Source organism: Sphaerodactylus townsendi, linkage group LG06 (genome assembly GCF_021028975.2).
Source record: "Sphaerodactylus townsendi isolate TG3544 linkage group LG06, MPM_Stown_v2.3, whole genome shotgun sequence".
Classification (NCBI taxonomy): Eukaryota; Metazoa; Chordata; class Lepidosauria; order Squamata; family Sphaerodactylidae; genus Sphaerodactylus; species Sphaerodactylus townsendi.
The window spans coordinates 21,826,876-21,847,507 of NC_059430.1; the positions used below are offsets into that span (position 1 = coordinate 21,826,876).

The 20,632-nt window shown below is 49.7% G+C and overlaps 1 protein-coding gene across 1 annotated transcript in view; it reads left to right on the plus strand.

Moving 5' to 3' along the window:
• The first annotated feature begins 1,416 nt into the window (after positions 1-1,416).
• The window catches only part of RERG (RAS like estrogen regulated growth inhibitor), a 163,265-nt gene continuing 144,049 nt past the window's right edge, over positions 1,417-20,632 (plus strand). The window contains 2 exon segments of the mRNA XM_048501919.1: positions 1,417-1,558; positions 11,477-11,657. Of these exon segments, the coding sequence (XP_048357876.1) occupies positions 11,597-11,657 (61 nt within the window). The 5' untranslated portion in view covers positions 1,417-1,558; positions 11,477-11,596.

Sequence of the window (20,632 nt, forward strand, 5' to 3'; positions counted from 1 at the left end):
CGCTGGTGTAATGTGCAATTTTGTCTCTAGTCAAAAGACACTCTGCAATTGACTTGCTTCGCCTTTATGGGATCTGTCTGCAGGCTGACTTGGCGGCACGTCCCCAAATGAATCCCTCTCAAGGTGTTTAACACAAGAAAGAGGGCCCTGCTGAGACATAAAAGGCATATTTAGATTGTCAGAGTATTATTAATAGACTGGGAGCTGAAGACAACCTTCTATGGTTTTTCCTATTTGTTGCTCTTTAAGAGTCAGAATAAAGGAATGTTATGATGACAGATGAAATTGCTCAATATTAGATTACACACCATGGACCAGTGAGGAAATTTTTGCTAGAATTGTCCCTGGAAGCACTATCCATTAATTTTGCTGATGGGTCACTGGAAGGTTTGAAATACTGATTAAAAAAAACAACTCAATAAGATGCCAAATTCATGGAATCCTTATTATTTAGCTATTTATAGCCTTTTTATCTCCCCCATGGGAACATGGTTCTTCCTTCCTCTAATTTATCTTTGTAACAACAACCTTGTGAAGCTGACTGGGAGCTGTTCCTGTTGACAAAAGAACTTGCAACAATGGGTTTAAATTATAGGCAGAAAGGTTCTGATTGGATATTAAGAAAAACGTTTTTACAGTAAGAGCTGCGCAGCAATGGAAACCACTGCCTGAAAAGCTGGAGCGCTCCCCCTCACTGGTAGTCTTTAAGCAGCAGCTGGACAAACACTTGTCCGGGATGCTCTAGGGATGATCGCAGGGGGTTGAACTACTAGAAACTAGGTGACCTGTATGGTCCCTTCCAACTCTATGAATCCATGATTTCCAAATAGGCAAAGCGAGAAATAATGACCCAAACTCACCCAAGTGAGCTTTCGGGGCAGAGCAAGGCCTGGTTCTCCCACATGCTGACAACTACATCACACTGTGCTGGAAATCTTCAGATTTTGCCTTACCGCTTAACCTTTCCAAGGCTCTTCATCTATAATACTACCTTGATGCAATACATCAAAACATCTCTGCAAGGTAAGTCAGCATCCACTATGATGGGACAATGTTAGGAGCAAAGACCACAGCTACATGGTCCAGAAAACTCAGAACAGCCAGTTGATGCAGGCCCTGAAAGCCTTTGACAATACTTTTTAAGAGGCTGTTGATTGATTGATTGATTGATTGATTGATTGATTGATTGATTGATTGATTGATTGATGATGGCAAAGCAGCCTGCCAGATGGGGCCACTTCGGCCACCCCGTGTCCTGTTCGCATTGACATTTCAGCAGCCAGGCGCTGGGCCTTCTCGGGTCCTTCCACCTGACGGCCTGAAGGGGGCGCCACAGAGCTTCGCTTTAAAGCCGCGCGCTCGGCCTCCCGGCAGTGCGGAACCGCAGGTTAAAGCTCCCTCTCTCCGCATCCTGCAGAGCGCAGCGCCTCTGCCGCGAGTCCTTGACGGGGGAAGTCGCCCTCTGAGCCCGGGGGAAAGAGTGCCGGAGCAGGCGGCTCTTTGCAGCCCCGGATCTGGAGTCTTGGAGAGGACCGGTTCGTCCCCCTCCGGCGGAGCGGTGAGTCGGGGGGCTTGCAAAAGACGCCCGGACGGGGCTGCACGGAGCACGCTGCGGCTTCAAGCGCGATGGCTGCGGGGGGAGGAGGCTGGAAGTCCGGCTGCGAGCTGGCGGAGTCCCGGGCGGGCTGCATTGCATTGCACGCGAGAGAGAAAGAGAGAGAGATGGGTGCCCTTTGGTTATCCGTGCGGGGCTTTGCAGGGGGAGGAAGACCCGCAGGCTCGCCCCGGGCTTGCCTCTGCCTGGGTGGCTCTTTGCAAGGAAGTGCAGAAGAAAGCAAGGCAAAGGGAGCGCGCCTGCAGGTGGGGCGGGCTTGGGAAAGGGCTTGACCCCTCCACACACACACACCTGTTGCTCACTTTACTTCGATGCTTCCATACTCTGGATTTCGAGAAGGGATGGCCTCAAGCCTTTAACCTTCGAGCCGGCTTTTTTCCCCAGCTGCGAGAGTGGGCGGGCTGCAATTAACCACGTTGTGAAGGAGAGCTCTCTGCAGGTGCTCAGAGACACGCTTGGTTTTATTCCCCCACTGTGTGCTTTTCTCCAGTGCAATCTTGAAGAAAGTTGCTTCGGTTTAATGCTACCCATTTCATTATTTTTTTTTAAAAAAAACGAATATCTAAAAACAATTTAACAACAAAACCAGTGACAAAGATTACAAATATAGTTGAGTACGTTTATGTTATCATACGGGATCCCAATTTTGTCTGCATGGAGTCTTCATTCCCAAAAAAATATTTCTGTTGATCCTTAGTGACAGGATCAAGGTTGTATTTCTATAAACGTTACTGACAAATATATAAACATCTCACTTTTCTCTATTGAATCAGTATTAAAATTGAGTGGGCCATTCATTTCAATGGGTTTAAACTGGTGTAACACTGCTGGTGGAGGCCGGGCACATTTAGTTTATTTGTGTGGTTCTTTCAAGCAGCTCAGTGCAAGTGGGTATAATGCCCTCCCCCCATTTTATCCTCAAAATAACCCCTCGAGGAAGGTCGAGCTGAAAGAGCAAGAGGAAAGTGATGGCTAGAAATGAGCAGACACTGACGTTCAGTCTAGCCAGCTCTCACCATTGTGAGACACTGCCATATCTGAGAAAACAAGACCCAACTGGGGTGTATTGGACTGGTGGTTTGGTTGAGACCTCTTTAGAAGCCTGGTCTTTTTCCTTGCATGCCCTCTTCCTGCCATGCACAGATGTTTGGGGGTTGCCAATGGTTGATTCACTGGTGTGAGAACAACACTCTGCACATGGTTCTCCCCTCCTCCATTTTATCCTCACAACAGCCTTGTGAGGTAGGGTAGGCTGAGGGAGAACAAACTACTCTCTGAAGTCCTAACCCGTTTTAAATTTTTGTGCCTTAGCCTGGTTGCTACTTTGTCCACCTCAAGGCCTTTAAAATCAACCTGTCATTAAATAAATCTTAGTAGTTTATATATTAATCTCTCTTGAGTCATTGCAATAATCTGCTTGCGCACCCCAAAAGCACCAATGCTGTAAACTTGCTACCAGTAGACCACTTGGCAAACAAGGGAAAGGTTTATTGTTCAAAATGACCCTAAATCCCAAAAATCTTATGAAGCTGTAGGTGTCTCCTCAGTAGGTAACAAAAGGTTTGTCACAGGAGGGTGGATTCTGTACTATTGCACCATGCTATGGCCCCTGTCTTCCTCAAACTCTGTTCTCCCCAAGGCTTCAAAACCTGGATAGCTTTAAAAAGGGCTTGGACAGATTTATGGAGAAGTCGATCTCTGGCTACCAATCTTGACCCTCCTTGATCTGAGATTGCAAATGCCTTAGCAGACCAGGTGCTCAGGAGCAGCAGCAGCAGAAGGCCATTGCTTTCACATCCTGCATGTGAGCTCCCAAAGGCACCTGGTGGGCCACTGCGAGTAGCAGAGTGCTGGACTAGATGGACTCTGGTCTGATCCAGCAGGCTCGTTCTTATGTTCTTATGAATTTTCCAACTCAGAGTTGGCAAATGGCAACCTTAGGCTGTATACACATTCGGTTGGTCATTGTGCTACCTCTGCACACTAGCTTGCAAACGATCCAGCTTTTAAAGAGTTTCTCTTTTGCAGCTCTAGTTCACAGCGGATCAGTGGATGCCACCTAACTCTGGCATCTATACTTTTTTAGAAAGTAACTCTGGCATCTATACTTTTTTAGAAAGTTACACCCTACTTTTCACCTCAATGCCAAAAGCAGTTTACCGCATTATTCTCACTGGCCCCCTGTCTCGGTAACCATGTGAGGTAGGCCAGGTCGAGCATGACTGGCCCAAGGTCACCCAGCAAACTTCCCTGGCAGAGGGAGGAGTCAAAACTGTGCTGCTCAGACGTAGTCGCTACCTACCACACTGTGGGGCTTCTGCTGTGCGCTACTCCGGGAAAGTAGCGCGGGGTCCAGTGGCGCTCCCCACTTGCAAGGGCGGCAACCACGCAGCCGCCTCGACGCTGCCGCTCTTGCACCACCTCAGCGCGCGTCATTCCTGGCGCTGAAGAAACGGCACCTTTTGATGAACCCCGAGAGTGCGCCAGGAATGACGCGTGCTGAGGGGGCGCGAGAGCAGCGCGCAGCAGAAGGTGAGTGGGGAAAACCCCTGTGTGTGTGTGTTGAACTGTATTCTAGGCCTGCTTATTTGCCCCACAAGAGCCAGTGTGGTGTAGTCGTTAAATTGCCCCAGTGGGATTATGAGCAAGATTATGAGATTGTTCCAGGGTGGGGAACAGGTATGAGGGAATGTTGTAAGCTCTTGTCAATAGGTGTGGTGAGGGAGGGCAGGGGGGCTCAAGCCCGGGGTGCAACTTGAGGGGATCTCGTAGGAGGGTGCATTCAGCTGCCCCCTCCCTCCCCGTGCCCAGGAGTGAGTAGCTGGAGCGTTTGCGCTGCCTGCTGTTTCCTTCTCCTGTGCCCCCCCCCACACACACACCTTGGGGCTGCTGCTGCTGGCTGCTTGCCCTCCATTCAGGCTTCTGCTGGGTACCGTAGAGGCACAGCAGCTTCAAGCAGTGGGTGGGAACTTGCAATGAAGCCAGAGACTTCCTCCCTCACCCTCCACACAGGAGCAAGGAGCTGGAGGCATTTGCACTACCTGTGCTGCCTCCTCTTCCTCCTGCCCCCCCCCCCCCGTCTTGGGTCAGCCATCACTTTGGTCGCCTGCTTATCTCGGCCACTGCCCATCTCTGCATCAAGATGCCCGTGGAGTGGAGGCATGCCTCCCGTGCTTGGCTGGGGAAGCAAGTGAATGTGTCCTCCTCTACAGATTTCCTTCTCCTCAAATTCCTCCAGATTCTGGGTGAGGGGAGTGAAATCACAGGGGCCAGAGACAAAAACAGGAAGGGTGCTTTGCAAGGGAGTGCAGCTGTTTCCCACCTCTTCCTGCAGTGCCCCTCTTTCTGTATTTCTTTCTGACTTTCTTGGTATCTTTCCTTTTGACTTTTTTTCTGTCTTCCTTTCTGCCTTTCCTTCTGCCTTTCGGACTTTGTTTCTCTATTTTTTTTGTCTTTCTGCCTTTTTTTCTGCCTGTCGTCTTTTTAATGACTTTCTGGCATGATCTTTTTTTCTGTCTTTCTGCCCTTCTTTCTTCCTGTCTTTTAAATGACCTTCCTTCCTTCCTTCCTTCCTTCCTTCCTTCCTTCCTTCCTTCCTTCCTTCCTTCCTTCCTTCCTTCCTTCCTTCCTTCCTTCCTTCCTTCCTTCCTTCCTTCCTTCCTTCCTTCCTTCCTTCCAGTCTGAATTAGGGTTCCCATATGCAGAACTCCAACCTCACTTGACTTTTGCCATTTGTTTTATCATTCCTGTATATTATCCTGAGAAGTAGATCAGGAGAACTTTAGTTGCACAGTGACAACAATAGTTAGATTAATGAGGTTTTTATACCGCCAGCGATTATTAGAGATATGGGCTGTGTAATCTCCCTTTCAGGTGTGGATATAAATCAAAGCCGAAGGGTTTTTGATTTAAAAAGTTCCAAAGTAATGGAACCGTCCTAAAACAAAAGGGATGCATTGGTGCGGTTCCACACAGCAGATTTATAACAAGTTGTAGTTGTTATAAATGAGTTTGTTTTCCATTAATAAAAAGGGAAAGTGAGTTCATTTTTATAACAATTGCAACTTGTTATAAATATGCTGTGCTGTGTCCATTTTGGCTAAAGACAGAGAGTGGAAATCAGTGTTATCTAGTTGATAACAAATATCCAGTTTTGGATTTTAACACACTTGGATTGAAAAAGGGAATTTATATATACACACACATATACATATATATATAGGAGAACTAAATTAAATGATCCCTTAAACAGTTTGCAGTGATGTTTCTGAAATATTTATGATGAATCTTGCCTTCTGGCTAAAACCGAGGATGCCTTTCTGGATGGAAGGAACTGGATGGGGCCGACTATACCTCATCCGTGATGGCATAATCAGGTCACCCTCGTAGGGAACCAAAAGCAGAGAAAGATATTTCTTCTGGGGGATATTCTAAAGGATCTGCCTTTGTGATAGAAAGATGGATGATATGATAGTTTCTCTCTAGGTTGTAACACATTCAATGGCATGTCTATGAGAAGCTGATGTATCTGTAAGAGCAGGACTTAAGAAAACAAACTCAATGCAATATCAGGACCAGGTGTTACAAAAACATCCAAGTAGCTTAAAGGATTTGAAACAACACGCTTCTGATTCCCTCTCTAGTTTTTTTTAGAACAAGCCTGCTGGATCAGACCAGAGTCCATCTAGTCCAGCTCTCTGCTACTCGCAGTGGCCCACCAGGTGCCTTTGGGAGCTCACATGCAGGATGTGAAAGCAATGGCCTTCTGCTGCTGCTGCTCCCGAGCACCTGGTCTGTTAAGGCATTTGCAATCTCAGATCAAAGAGGATCAAGATTGGTAGCCATAGATCGGCTTCTCCTCCATAAATCTGTCCAAGCCCCCTTTAAAGCTATCCAGGTTAGTGGCCATCACCACCTCCTGTGGCAGCATATTCCAAACACCAATCACATGTTGCGTGAAGAAGTGTTTCCTTTTATTAGTCCTAATTCTTCCCCCCAGCATTTTCAATGTATGCCCCCTGGTTCTAGTATTGTGAGAAAGAGAGAAAAATTTCTCTCTGTCAACATTTTCTATCCCATGCATAATTTTATAGACTTCAATCATATCCCCCCTCAGCCGTCTCCTCTCCAAACTAAAGAGTCCCAAACGCTGCAGCCTCTCCTCATAGGGAAGGTGCTCCAGTCCCTCAATCATCCTTGTTGATCAGTCTCTCTGGTGACCTTGGAGCTATCTTGCTCTTTCAAGGGACTTCACAGGCTAAAATGAAGTAAAGTAGACCTGTTAGGGATGTCCACTCTAGGCTGGTACATTCATGGTGATTTCGGATACAACCTTGGCAGGGTGATGTTGGGGAGGGGAGACCTGACTAGAATATAATACTATAGAGTCCGCCCTTCAAAGCAGCCATTTTTCCCCCAGGGCAATCCTCCCTTTCATCTGGATATCAGTTGTAATTCCAGGAGACCTCCAGACCCCACCTGGATGTTCCTTGGAGGGAGGGGGTGTTCTGCCCCCAAAGTGAATCTGTTTGATTCTGTTTGTACTTGGCTAGGACAGAATGGGGGAGACACAAGCCAGGTTCAACAGTTCTTACAATGGGTTTTTTACTTGAGAGAAACAAGACCCTAACTCCTCCCTTGGGTCTATCTAAGTCAGAGTACTTGCTTGTCTTGAGCAGGTTTGAAGCTGTAGACTGTGTCTTCTCTTGGTTGCTTTCAAGAAAGTCCACTGTGTCTTTCTTCCTTTCAGCTCTTTCAGTCTTTCTCTAGTTCTAACTGCTGTTAAACTTGACTTGTACTCTATAAACCACCATGTAATCTTATGGATGCCACGAACATTCCGGTATCCAGCTACCCTTAGCACCTCACACTGACTGACTGACTAAAACTAAAACAGGGGATTGCTGGGTAAAGAAAGGAAACTGCCTATTGGGAAATGTCTTAAAGGGACAGGGGCTAACTAAAATACCCTCCCTTAGAAGAAAACAAAGAACTAAAACCATGCGAACTATGGGGAAACTAAAGCCTAATGGGGAAATAACAAAAGCCTCTGTGGGGGCATGACAGGAGGGATAAAATCTACTATTTTTTTAAAAAGGTCAATCTTGTTTGATCTCAGAAGCTAAGCAAGGTCAGCCCTGGTTACTACTTGGATGAGAGACCACCAAGGAAGTCCAGGGTAGGCAGAGGCAGAGCTAGGGGACACTGCGCCCAGGGCGCGCACACACCCTGCGCCCTGCCACAGTGCCACCTGCTCCCACCCCAGAACACCCCCTACACAGCCCAGCTAAGCCTCTGCTGCAGCTCCGCCCGGGGGCATTGCACCTCCACCGCCCTGTTGGCGCTGCGCCACTGAGGGTAGCTACACAGAGGCTGACAAAGGCAAATCGCTGCTATTCATCCCTTGCCTTAAAAACCCCATAAGTCGGTTGCAACTTTATGGCAGTTTCCACCCACCAAGTAAAATAATCACTCGCTTTCCATTTGCAAGCAGGAATTCACTTTTGTTTGGTTAGGCCAGAAACAGCAATTAAGTAAGGAAAACGGCCCTTTTGCCAACTTGTGGACGGGGCATCGGAACAGAGAAAGCAAACTGTCTGCTGTGTTTCCACTGCAGTGTCTCTGGGTGTGCAGGAGGGACTCGAAACCATTGATCAGCACGGCGGAAGGCATTTGGAAACCTATGAATGTCAAGGCTGACGGAGAACGTTCTCTGCGATTGTTTGTCAGATCGGGAACCAAAATAGCCCTGCTGCAGATGACTTTGGACAAAGTTGCAAGTGGGATTTTATTGCATTGGGAAATCAGATGATCAGCGTTGTTTGGGCCTGAATTCCTTGAACATCTGCCTGTGGGGTGGACAGTTTAATGAATAGCAATATCGCTTTGCTAAGTGTTTGGAGAAGGTGAATTGAGTGTTGGGCAGTCTCAGTCCAGACCTTGCAAACCTTGTAGACTGAGACTTGAGATTCGAAGAGCTAATTTTGGGGGTTCCCAAAAGGGGATTTTAAAAAAACAACTCTGAATTGCAGTCTCTCTCAGGCCAGATCACAGACTGCTTTTGAAAGTCTGGGTGAAGATGTTTTCGGTACACAGGTGAGGGATGCTTCAAAATGCTCTCTTTTCAAACTTCTGCTTGGTTTGGGGAGCTTTTGAATTGTCTGGTCTTGTTTGCAGTGATGTTTCTGAAATATTTGTGATGAATCTTGACACTGGCTATTGTGAGTCTTCTGGGCTGTGTGTGGCAAGGGGCTTTCCATTCCTTCAGTTCTTTTGTGTTCCCTGCTTTTCTGTGGCTCGCTTTTGAGAAGGAAGGGCCAGGGACCTCGCAACGACTCAGCTTCTCTGAGTTTTGGATAAGAACTACTTCACCAAACAGAAGTGTCTGCAAGCAGTGGAGGAGAACCTCTAGGGCCTTGTACAATACCAAGGCACATTACCGGGTTCATTTAATCCACTTGCGAGGCAGGTTACTTTAGAAGAGCTTTCTGAGAAGTTTTTAGCACATCCCTTTTTTTGCATAGGGAAAATGTCACTGTTCGATGTTCTAAACCGGAGTTGCGTTTAAAATGCGCCCCGCTAAGTAATCAAGGGGGTTACTGCAATCGGCGAGGAGTCGAGTCTCTGCAGAGGCGTTAATGGGTAGCTTGTTCATTATGCACAGGAATATAAAAATGTATCGGAAACAAGTGGTTTCAAGGCCAATGAGGGGTGAGAATAATTGCAACTCTCCGCTGGGTAAGGAGAAGAAGAAGAATACAACTTATTTGTAAATAACATTATAAATGATATGGGGGTGGGAGTGTGTGTCAGATCGGCTAAGAGTCCAGCCCGACTCTTTCACTCTTTTGTGTGTGTGTGTGAGTGTGTGTGTGTGTGTGAAAGAGAGGGGGGAGAGAGGGGGGAGGGGAGAGAGAGAGAGAGAGAGTGTTGGGCTGGACTTTGCCAATCTGAGGTTGCCAGCCTCCAGGTAGGGGCTGTTTTATGAGTGACATCCTAAACAGAGTTACATTGCAATGATTTCAAAGGGGGTGGGGTTAGAGTTAAGCTTGCTAGCCCTCCATTCAATTCTGCAGCATTTTCTTTGTTTTTATTAATTCACAGGTTTTCATGGTAAACCTTTCCTGGGATGTCTAGTTGTGGTCTTTCTGGGTTGGGAAGGGGACTGGGCAGTGGTGGGATCCAAAAATTTTAGTAACAGGCTCCCAAGGTGGTGGGATTCAAACTGTGGTGTAGCGCCAATGGGGCTGGGTGGGGCACGCCGGGGGCGTGACCGGGCATTCCTGGGCGGGGCTGGGGCAAGGACGCAGCCACTGCGCCGGTCCTTGGGCGGGAAACAAATGCACGCAGGCTCAGGCTGCCACGCACGCTGTTGCACCTCCTGCTAGACTGCTTCAAGTTCTGCACACTACTGCTGAGAGGAGGGGCGTAACTAAGGCAAAAAACATGTGGCAAAATCACCAATTAGTAACCCTCTCTCGGCACCCACAAATAATTAGTAACCTACTCTCGGGAACCTGTGAGAACCTGCTGGATCCCAACTCTGGGACTGGGTGTTGCATACCTGGGCTTTGGGGTTTTGGCAAGACTTCTGACACAGTGCATCATCCGAGAGAGTGTGTGGTTGCCAATTCCAGGTTGGGAAATATCTGGAGATTTGGGGGAAGGGTTGAGTTTGGGAAAGGGAAGGTCCTCAGTGGGATGTAGAGTCCACCCTCTGCCATCCAGAGCTGCCATTTTGTCTGGTGAATTGATCTCTGTAGTTGAGAGATCAGTTGTAATTCCAGGAGCTCTCCAGGCCCTACCTGGGCGTTGGCGTCCCTAGTGAGTGGTCTAGCACAGAATGATAGCCAGCATGGTGTTGGGGTTAAGGGCAGGTAGACTTTAATCTGGAGAACTGGGTTTGATCCCCCACTCCTCCACATGAGCAGCAGAGTGTAATCTGGTGAACCAGGGTCGATACCCCACCTTCACACGTGAAGACTGCTAGTTGACCTTAGGCTAGTCCCAGTTCTCTCCGAACTCTCTCAGCCCCACCCAGAGGTGTAGCAAGGGGGGAAAGCGCCCGGTGCACTGGTGCATCCTCTGCTCCCGCCCTGGAACGCCCACCCCGCCACACCCCCACCATGCCCCCAGAACACCCTTGCCACACCCCCACATTGGCGCGCCACCGGTGCATCGTTCAGGCCCCCGCCCCCTTGGATATAGACCTCTGGTTCCACCTGCCTCACAAGGCTCCTGTTGTGGGGAGAGGAAAGGAAGGAGTTTGTAAGGTGCTTTGAGACTCCTGACAGGAGAAAAAAGCGGGGTATAAATCCGTAAATTGGCTGCTGCTTGACAACACTTTACGCACACGTATGTGTGGGAGAGGCGGATGAACGCCATCCGCCCGTTTTGCCTTTCCAACAGTCCAATCCTATGCGTAGTTACTGCTGTTTTAAGATCACTGCTTTCTGCTTAGGGTGGGGTCAGTCTGCATTAGATTACAAAGGGTTTAGCAGCCGCTGCCAAGCCTTTTAGAATAATAATAAGAGAAGTTTGGATTTATATCCCCCCTTTCTCTCCTGCAGGAGACTCAAAGGGGCTTACAATCTCCTTGCCCTTCTCCCCTCACAACAAACACCCTGTGAGGTGGGTGGGGCTGAGAGAGCTCCGAGAAGCTGTGACTAGCCCAAGGTCACCCAGCTGGCGTGTGTGGGAGTGCACAGGCTAATCTGAATCCCCCAGATAAGCCTCCACAGCTCAGGCGGCAGAGCTGGGAATCAAACCCGGTTCCTCCAGATTAGATACACGAACTCTTAACCTTTTAAAATAATTAGTGCCCCAGACCATCCTCACGGTCTCCTGGTTTCTTTCTCCTAGATCTGGCTTTGAAAGTCAGAGTGACATGGTGCAGCTGAAGAGAGGAACGAGACATCCATCCTTGGCTCCAGTTTGGGTAAACCTGTGAAAGTTGCCCTCAGGCTCGCCGGGTTCCTCACCATGGCTAAGAGCGCTGAAGTGAAGCTGGCCATCTTCGGGCGAGCGGGAGTCGGGAAGTCAGGTAGGCCTGCTTTATCTATTCCCTTCTGCATTCCGTTCTTTGCTTCTGCTGCTTGGGGGGAACACAGTTTTGCAAGCAGAGGGAAGGTCGTTCCAGGTGAGCAAACATCCAGACTGTGGCGAGGGCCTGTAAAACTCTCAAGGCGCTCTGTGCTCTTCAAGAGATGTGTTCCTCTGTTGGTGTCTAAAAGAATTGGCGCTTTGAAGGCTATGAAATGCAAATACGTTGTTTAGGGATTCCCAAAGTGGACGGTACCGCCACCCCCACCCATCCTGGGCAGTGAGGAATTTGGGGGGTGCGAGTCCAATTGTGTGTGTTTTTTAATATAAGATCCAAGGATTACCTCATTGTGTTCCATACTGTTCTCTGCCTAGAAACCAGACAGCATCTTTTAGAGACCAGAGCTTGGCTCACCACTCTTAAGTTTTGGATCCATCTTTTTATTTTAATTCTGAGGATACCGCCTTTACTTGCCAGCCCCTTGCTCAGTGTCACTCCTCCAGATGGTGGACTCTTGGGTGCTGTGTGGTTTCTGGGCTATATGGCCGTGTTCTAGCAGCATTCTCTCCTGACGTTTTGCCTGCATCTGTGGCTGGCATCTTCACAGGATCCAGCCACGAATGCAGGCGAAACGCCAGAAGAGGATGCTGCTAGAACACGGCCATACAGCCCGGAAACCACACAGCACCCCAGTGATTCCGGCCGTGAAAGCCTTCGACAATACTTTGGGCTTCTCTTTGGAGTCCTGAGCTATGCTATCTCCCAAAGAAATCTTCCAAGTCCTGAAACAAAGATACTTGATCAAGAATTTCAGAACCTTATTAGTTAAGCCGCCAGATCTTGTTCGCCTTTACTCCTCAGAATTCCTTTGGAAGCATTCTGTGCAGCCACATATCTATTTCAATTAACTTTTCCTAAACTTTGCAGGGCTCTTTCCCTTTCCAGATGTAATGTACTTCCTTCTGCAATTTTATCGAAAAATCCCTCTTGCCGAAAGGGTGGGTGCATGTGCTGCGAAGTGTACGGAAACTGTTCACCATATGTTGTTCTACTGCCCTTTTTATGCGACTGTGAGAACCAAGTGGCTGAATCTGCTATTGGCTGACAAATCTGGTTTCTCTGATGATCAAAAAATTGTCTACCTGTTCAGTAATGATGACAAGCTCATCTCTGAAGCAGCTGCTAAGTTACTACTGTTTATCATCAAACTGCGCCCTGATTTAATACAAGTGTATTTTTATGCCAATAAAGGTAGTGATTGATTGATTGAATTTTAGGGTGCTGGGGAGCAGCAGAGAATGTGGGGGGCAGTCGGGGGGCAGTGCAGGAGTTCCTGGTCCAGCTGGTCAGAAAAAGGTATTGTCCTTCCATCCAGGTGACTGGTGTCAGGCTCTGATTCATGGGGGTTGGGTTGTTGCTGGGGCTTTCTTCTGTAATGCTGTTTTTCTGCAGGTGTCTTATCTCGGCTGGGCCTGGCCTCGAAGGCTGAGATAAAGAGTCAAGTGAACACTGTACTGTCTTGGTTCACGTGATGGGGGGTGGGGGGTGGGTGGGCAAACCTTTGCAACATATTATCCAGTGTTCTGAGCTAGGAACTCAGAACAGACTTCTGCTTTCTACCTGCCTTAAGCAATAAAGCCTTTGAACTTTCAAGTGTTTCATTGTCTATTCAGGGGAGTTCTGACAACTGGTGAGCTTTAAGGGAAAGCAGCAGCACTCTCCCCCACTGTGTAGCCCAGAGCGGGAGGGGAAGCCGAGGCTAAGAGCCAGCAAAGACACCTGCATTACTCAATTTCTGTGCCCCAATTACATGGTTCTCTCAACAAGACCCTGCACTACAGAACAAAGTCAAGATGTACTTTATTACCTCCCCAACGTCATATTTACTAGAACAGGGCTCCAGTGCAGTCACCCAGCGTCTTTCCAAGCAGAAAAACAGCCTGAAAATTACTGAATGTGGCGATCTAAGACTTCTTCTTAGTGCCCTGCAGCCTGATGTTGAGAAACTGATATCTCTGCACTATGCACATCCATCCCATTAAAACTGTGCCGGCAGAACAGATGAGACGCAAACAGACCTTTTTGTGTTGCTAAAACAGCTCAATAAAGTGGTTTACTTTTACTAGGTCATGTTTTATTTGTGAAATACATGCGTGTGTTTAAAGCATTAAAAGTTGTTTAGAATTTGCAGTAGACCTAATACCAAGAAAGTAAAGTGTGTTCAAATGTGTGGGGGGGCAGTAGGGATTCGGCCTGGGAACCGAGGGGGCCGCAGCCTGGAAAAGTTTGGGAACCATGGATCTGAACCCGTGAGGAGTGTCAGGGTGTCGTCTGGAAAAACGTGGCACAGTGATCTCTTTGGAACTACGTGGCTGGCTGGGAAACCCAGGAGCCGTGTAGAAGGCAACACAAGGGCCCGTTCCTGTCTAAAAAATGGTGCTGATGTTCAAGCAGATGTGGAAGTCTTGCTCTCATCTCCTCCTTGATGTGTGAAATGCAGTTGTGGTAACTTGGATCTGAGGCCCCTTCCGCACACGCAAAATAATGCATTTTCAAACCACTTTCACAACTGTTTGCAAGTGGATTTTGCTATTCTGCACAGCTTCAAAGAGCACTGAAAGCAGTTTGAAAGTGCATTATTCTGCATGTGCGGAATGAGCCTGAGAGTCAAGGGGTGGGGACAGTTAAGCTGAATCACTTTGCTTTGTGGGTTTTTTGAACAATCCCTCTCTTTGACATAGGAAGCTAGTTTGTGAAACCCTACGCCTGAGGTATGCTTTTGAGGTGCAGAGATTTTTTTAAAAGAATAATGGAGATCGTTTGAATACTTGTACACTCCGACGTGGTTCAGATCAGACAGTACATTTGCCATTTTCCTGGGAGTAAACCACACTGAATACTCCATCCAAACACAGGATTTGCATTCACCAATACTGCTGCTGCTGCAGGGCATGAAAATGTGAATCGCTCCCTGGACTGATAAGCCCCACCCGCAATACAATACTATCAACCACATCTTTGCATAACAAGTTCCACCCAAACACTTACTGATTGGTTCCCCACCCTGGGACATGGACAATATATACCCCAAACATTTCCTTCTCTCTGGACATAGTGTGTAGCAGACTTCCCTCTGTGATACACCTCTGAAGATGCCAGCCACAGATGCAGGCGAAACGTTAGGAACAAGATCCACCAGACCACGGCCACACAGCCTGGAAACCCCCCCCCCCCGAACCACACTGAATACCATTGAATGTAGATCTGCATAGGCCCACCTAGTATCCCTTTCTGTGTAACCTACTTCTATGTACCAGTGCTTGTTGAAAATCAAGATAGGAGGTGGTTGAACTGGACTAAGGCATGATACACACAATCCGTGGCCATCTGTTGAACATCCCTGTTTTTATTCTGATTGAACACGCACACAGCCAAGCATCATTATTATTTCTATTAATGTGCGTGAGCGTTAGAAACTCCCTGCTGAAAATCCAAACATATAATACTTGCCATGAGTGGAGTCAAGGTTTTTGGAGGCTTGCTGGTTTCTAAAGCATAAAAGCATCTTAATGGAGTGAACGTGGCTGGCTTGTCTTTAGCCAGGAGGAGGGAAGCCAAACGCCCAGGATTCTCAGGCAGTTAAGGTGTCTGCAGAGCAGTGGTGGGATCCAAAATTTTTACAGGTTCCCATGGTGGTGGGATTCAAACTGTGGCATAGCGCCAATGGGGCTGGGCAGGGCACAACGGGGCAGTGGCCGGGCATTCCGGGGGCGTGGCAGTGGCAAGGATGCAGCCGCTGTGCCAGTCCTTGGACGGGAAACGAATGCACACAGGCGCAGGCTGCCACGCACGCTGGTGCACCTCCTGCTAGACTGCTTCAAGTTCTGTGTGCTACTGCTGAGAGGAGGGGTGCAACTAAGGCAAAAATCACGTGGCAAAATCACCAATTAGTAACCCCCTCTCGGCACACACAAATAATTAGTAACCTACTCTCGGGAACCTGTGAGAACCTGCTGGATCCCACCTCTGCTGCAGAGGTTGTGAGGAGTGGCTTAACTGGGTTGTGCTGAAGGATCTGCAATCTCTTGATCCTGCAGAGAAGTGGTTGGAGAAGTGGTTGTGCGAACTCTGGCAACTTTGGACCACCCAGCCAAATGCAGCCAGCACAGACCTGTGGCAGGACATGGGGAAGTCAGGTTCAAATCCTCACTTGTTCAATGGAAGCGTGCTGGTGGCCTTGGGCCAGTCACACACTCTCAGTTCTGACCCTGGCTAGTATTCAGACGGGAGACCGCCAAGGAATACCAGGAGAATGATACGCAGGCAGGCAGTGCCAAACCATTGCTACGCTAACGCACAGAGCATGGGAAATCAACAAGATGAATTTCAACTCTTAACAAGGCATAGCAAATATGATACAACAGGCATCACTGAAACTTGGTGGGATGAGTCTCATGATTGGAATGTAATAATTGAGGGGTATAAGTTATAACCTATTTCAGAGAAACAAGCAAACTAGGAAAGGAGGAGGAGTTGCATTATATATCAGGGATGATCACACCTGTGAACAGGTCCATGACGTAAATCCTGGAAGCCAGGTTGAGAGCATCTGGGTACAAATTAAGGGAGATAGCAACAACACTGATTTCATTGTGGAGGTCTATTATGCACACATCCAGACCCCACCCCAAGCCAGACTGAAGAGTTGAATGATGCCTTCCTGGAACAGATGACCAAACTTTCAGAAAGGAGATAAATAGTAGTAATGGGAGATTTCAGTTATCCTGATACTTCCTGGGTGTCAAACGCTGCCAAGACCGTAAAGTCCAAGAAATTCCTCACTTGCCTTGCTGACAATTATATGGTCCAGAAGATGGAAGTGTTATTCAAAGTGGTGGGAAGTCTCTCCCTTTTTGACTGGGGAATTAGCAGGAGCAGACTCTTGGCTTAGCCGGAGGTCAGGCAACGCGAGACCTTGATTGCCTAAGTATATGGGAGTCAGCTTTTCCAAAAAACTCACAGGAGAGCGACTGCAGTTTAACAGTTGTTATTCAGGGATAACGGGGTACACAATAAAAATCCAAGCAGCAGAACATGCTGGCAGGGGCCGATAGGAGTCATAGTCCATGAATATCTGGAGGGCCAGAGTTGGACACCACTGGTTTAGCACATCAGGTGGTCCAGAATATGGCAACTAGATCACTGGTAAAGGCCGCTGGATTCCAGGAAGAGCCTGGAGATTTCCTGGAATTTCAACTAATCTCTAAATGATGGAGCTGAGTTGCCCTGTAGGAAGTGGCTACTTTGGAGGATTGACTATAGTATTTTATCCTGCTGAGCTCCCTCCCCTTCTCAAACTTTGCCCTCTCCAGGTTTTACCCTCCCCCAGGAATTTCTCAGCCCAAAGCTGAAGACCCTAGGTTAAGGTGACCAGATTGTCACCTTTGTAAGCCGGGACGCGGACGGGGGGGCGGGCTGGCGCAAGCGCGCACGCGCATGCGCATGCAGCCACAGGAGCACACTGCTTTCTGGGGCGCTCCCATTTCCTGCCCTGTCACAGGGCGGGGAACGGGAGCGCCCCAGAAGGCAGTGCGCTCCTGCAGCCGCGTGTGCGGGAGGCTGCCGCACTGCCTTCTGGGGCACGCCCGTTTTCCCGCCCTGTGGGAAAACGGGCGTGCCCCAGAAGGCAGTGTGCTCCTGCTGCCGCGTGCAGCAGCCTTCCAAAAACCGGGACAGTTCAAAAAACCCACGGGACGCGGGACAAATTGTTTTAAGGTGGGACTGTACCGCCAAAAGCGTGACGTCTGGTCACCATACCCTAGGTATGGTTGCCAATCTCCAAGTGAGGGCTGGAGATAGGATGGTCAGTTCCAGATTGGGAAATACCTGGACATTTGGGGGGTGGCGCCTGTGGAGGATGAGATTGGGGAGGGGAGGGAAGGGACTCCAGAAGGATGCAGGGCTGTAGAGTCAATGTTCCCAAGCAGCCGGTCTCTCCAGCTAACCAATATCTGTGTAAAGGATTCAATGGTGTTGATGAGAGGGGCAGCCGCCTGGCCTTGACTACATTCCACAGCCCGGGCGATGGGCCAGCTTCTCCGGCGGAGACCTTATCTCTGCGAGGGAGATGAGCCCTCCGTTCCCATGGGAATCCGGGAGGGGGGATGGGATGGACAGAGTTATAACCTGTGTTTCTGGCGGGAGATCTTATTCCTGCCACTGCGTGTACATGAGCTTTCTAAGATGTCTGAATAAACGGTCTTTTACACCAAAGAGCCTTTTATTTCTGCTTCTATGGAATTCCTTACATTGTGGCAGGAATCCTAATTCATCTATATTCCTAGTGCAGTGGACCTCTGGTGTCTCGGCATGGAGAGGTTGGATGTTTCTGTGGAAGGTGCGGTAGCCCCCAAAGAGAGGGCTCGACCCCTTTCCCTCCTGGATCCTGGAGGGAACCCGGCGGGAGAAGCGGGTCACCAGCTGGTGAGCTCTTTCCGTCCTCGTAGTATCAGCACAGAGTGCTTCCTTTACTCACGTTGGAGCGAGGAGACGTGAAGAGCGCACCACATGGGGACTTACATGAGATACCGTTTGGGGCGCTGTCTATGGATCGAGCGCCTGTGGGATCGGATATCTACCCGTTTGTTATGGATTACAAACCTCCAGATGCAACCCCTGTCACGCGGAGGGAGACGGGCCTGACCACCTTTCATTATGCAGCAAACTCCAGGAATCCATTGAGCGCATTCCTGGACTCGTATATTTGGTGATGCTCCCAAAGACCCACCATGGCATAGCACTGGGGCCCGGGTTCGAAGACCACCCGGTGACATCTTTCGGGACTGTACCCGAGGGATTGGGAGGGGGGTATCCGTACTGCAGATTCCTTCTTCTCGATCCGGACCCCCCCCTGGATCCCGGACCAGCGGCTGCACCTAGGAAGGATACCCTGTGGAGCCACCCGGTTAGAGCGCGATGTCTCCGCGTCCCAGGCGGCGAGGGAGTCCGGAGAAAGTTTTCCTGCAACTCTCCCAGTCGGGATCTGTTCCCCCTCCACATCCCGAAAGAGAGCTGGGATGAGGAAGTGACCAGCCTCGCGAGGAATGCCCAAGAAGCATGGGCCCATGAGCGCCAGCTATGGGAAGAGGAACGGGAAACAGCTGCAGCTTAAAGAGCGTGAAAACCTGCAGAGAGACCGGGAGCAGCAGTGCAAAAGAAATCCAACTTTCCCTAATTGGACCGTGCTAAAGATGCGCTCCAATGGCAATATGCGCATGAGAATCCTATCAGTCCATGATAAAGTCCTGGAACACTCCAAACGCTGAACTTACAGCGTCAACGTGAAAGTGTTCAGGCCTCTATGCGTACTCAAAGTGAACTCACTTGCAGCTGTTCAGCGGGACCCGAACTGGCTAAATTGGAGCGAGAGAAAGCAGGCTTTGCATGCGCACCAGGGTGCATTGACTTCGCCAAGGAGAGAGAGCTGGCTGCCTTGGAGAGGGAACTGAAGAAGCAGCAGACGAGGACAAACTCCAGAAGTTGGAGTCTCCACGGCTGTCCGCGAGGTACAGCCGGCGCCAGAGGCGGCTGCACGCTGCTGGAGTCCAGCCACCTTCCAAGGACCCGGCTCCCACCGGAACACCAGCGGCACCGGCGTTGATACCTCCACCGAGTTCCGGCCCCCCCCGCTTGCAGCCGCTGCCTCAACCAGCTCAACTCCATGCGCCCAACCGCGCAGCCCCTGCACCCGAGAAGTACGCCAAAGGAGGCACGTGGAGAGGGGTTACTACAGACCTCAATACCTGCCCGTTTCCCCGATGGGACCGCTTCCAAACTTCCCTACTTCATCTTGCAACTCGATGCCCACATGGAGGACTACAGGACGCATTTATACCGGTCTGAGCCTTGCGAAAATAATCACGGGACATCGGCTCCAGTCCTGGATGGGGCAGCAGCCGACTGGTTTGTGACTCTTTTTGAACTCCTGCAAGATGAAGATACTTCGCGACGCAGGTACCGCGATTCCTCCAAGCCTTCAAGGGCTCAAGCTTCCAAGATCAGTGCGGAGAATGAAGCTATCCGCACCATCAAAACTATTCAGCAAGGCAACCGCTTCGTTTGCAGGAATTTGCCCGTGAATTTTGCGTCGCGGCGGCTGCCGACTCCCTCCTGAGTGGCTCTGAGCGCATGAAATCGCGAATACTTCTCGAGGATGCTGTTGGCCCGGCAAGCTGCAGTGAAGCGGTGTTTTTTAATTGAGGTCCCCGCACTATTGCTGATTGGATTAAGATTGGGATCCCCAGGTGGCGTCCTCTACCGGCTAGAGTGCGCTTTCGTGCCGGGAGGCATCACGCCAGCGAAGCCTGCCACTGCGTCCCACCAAGCCCAAGTCCAGCCAGCCTCCTTCTACCGAGACCACCTCCGGCGCCGTCGCCAGAGCTGGGATTGTGGGTCTTTACTGCGGAGGTCCAGGTCATCTAGCCCGCCAACTGCCCGAAAAAAACAGAAGCCAACCGCTCCGGCGCGCACCCCATCTGCCAAGCCACCACGCTAGTTCTAGGGCCAGCCCCAAGCTAACGGGCTCGTCTAAGGCAGTCATCGAAGCGACCGGAGGAGGGGAAGCAGCTGTCTGCTCTTTCTTCAGCCGCCCCTCATGGACATGGGTTCGAGCTCCAGACGTGAGTGAAGCTGCAGCGGCTCCCATTACAATCCAAGCGTTTCTGGCCAACTCCCGCTAAGCATACTTTCGCATTATTATAGCTCTCAGCCCTTGTGGATTCTGGCTGCTCCCATTTGTTGCTTAACAATGGCGGCCCCAGGTGGCCCGGAGGAGCTAGAGTCCTAGACCAAGTCCCCTGGCTAAGCTTTCCATACCATTCACCCAAATGGACCGGCAGTCCTCTCGAGGAAGCCGAAAGCGACCAGCCCAGTTCAAAAGCGCATGGCGGTTCTCCTCCGCTCTGCGCCCGACCATT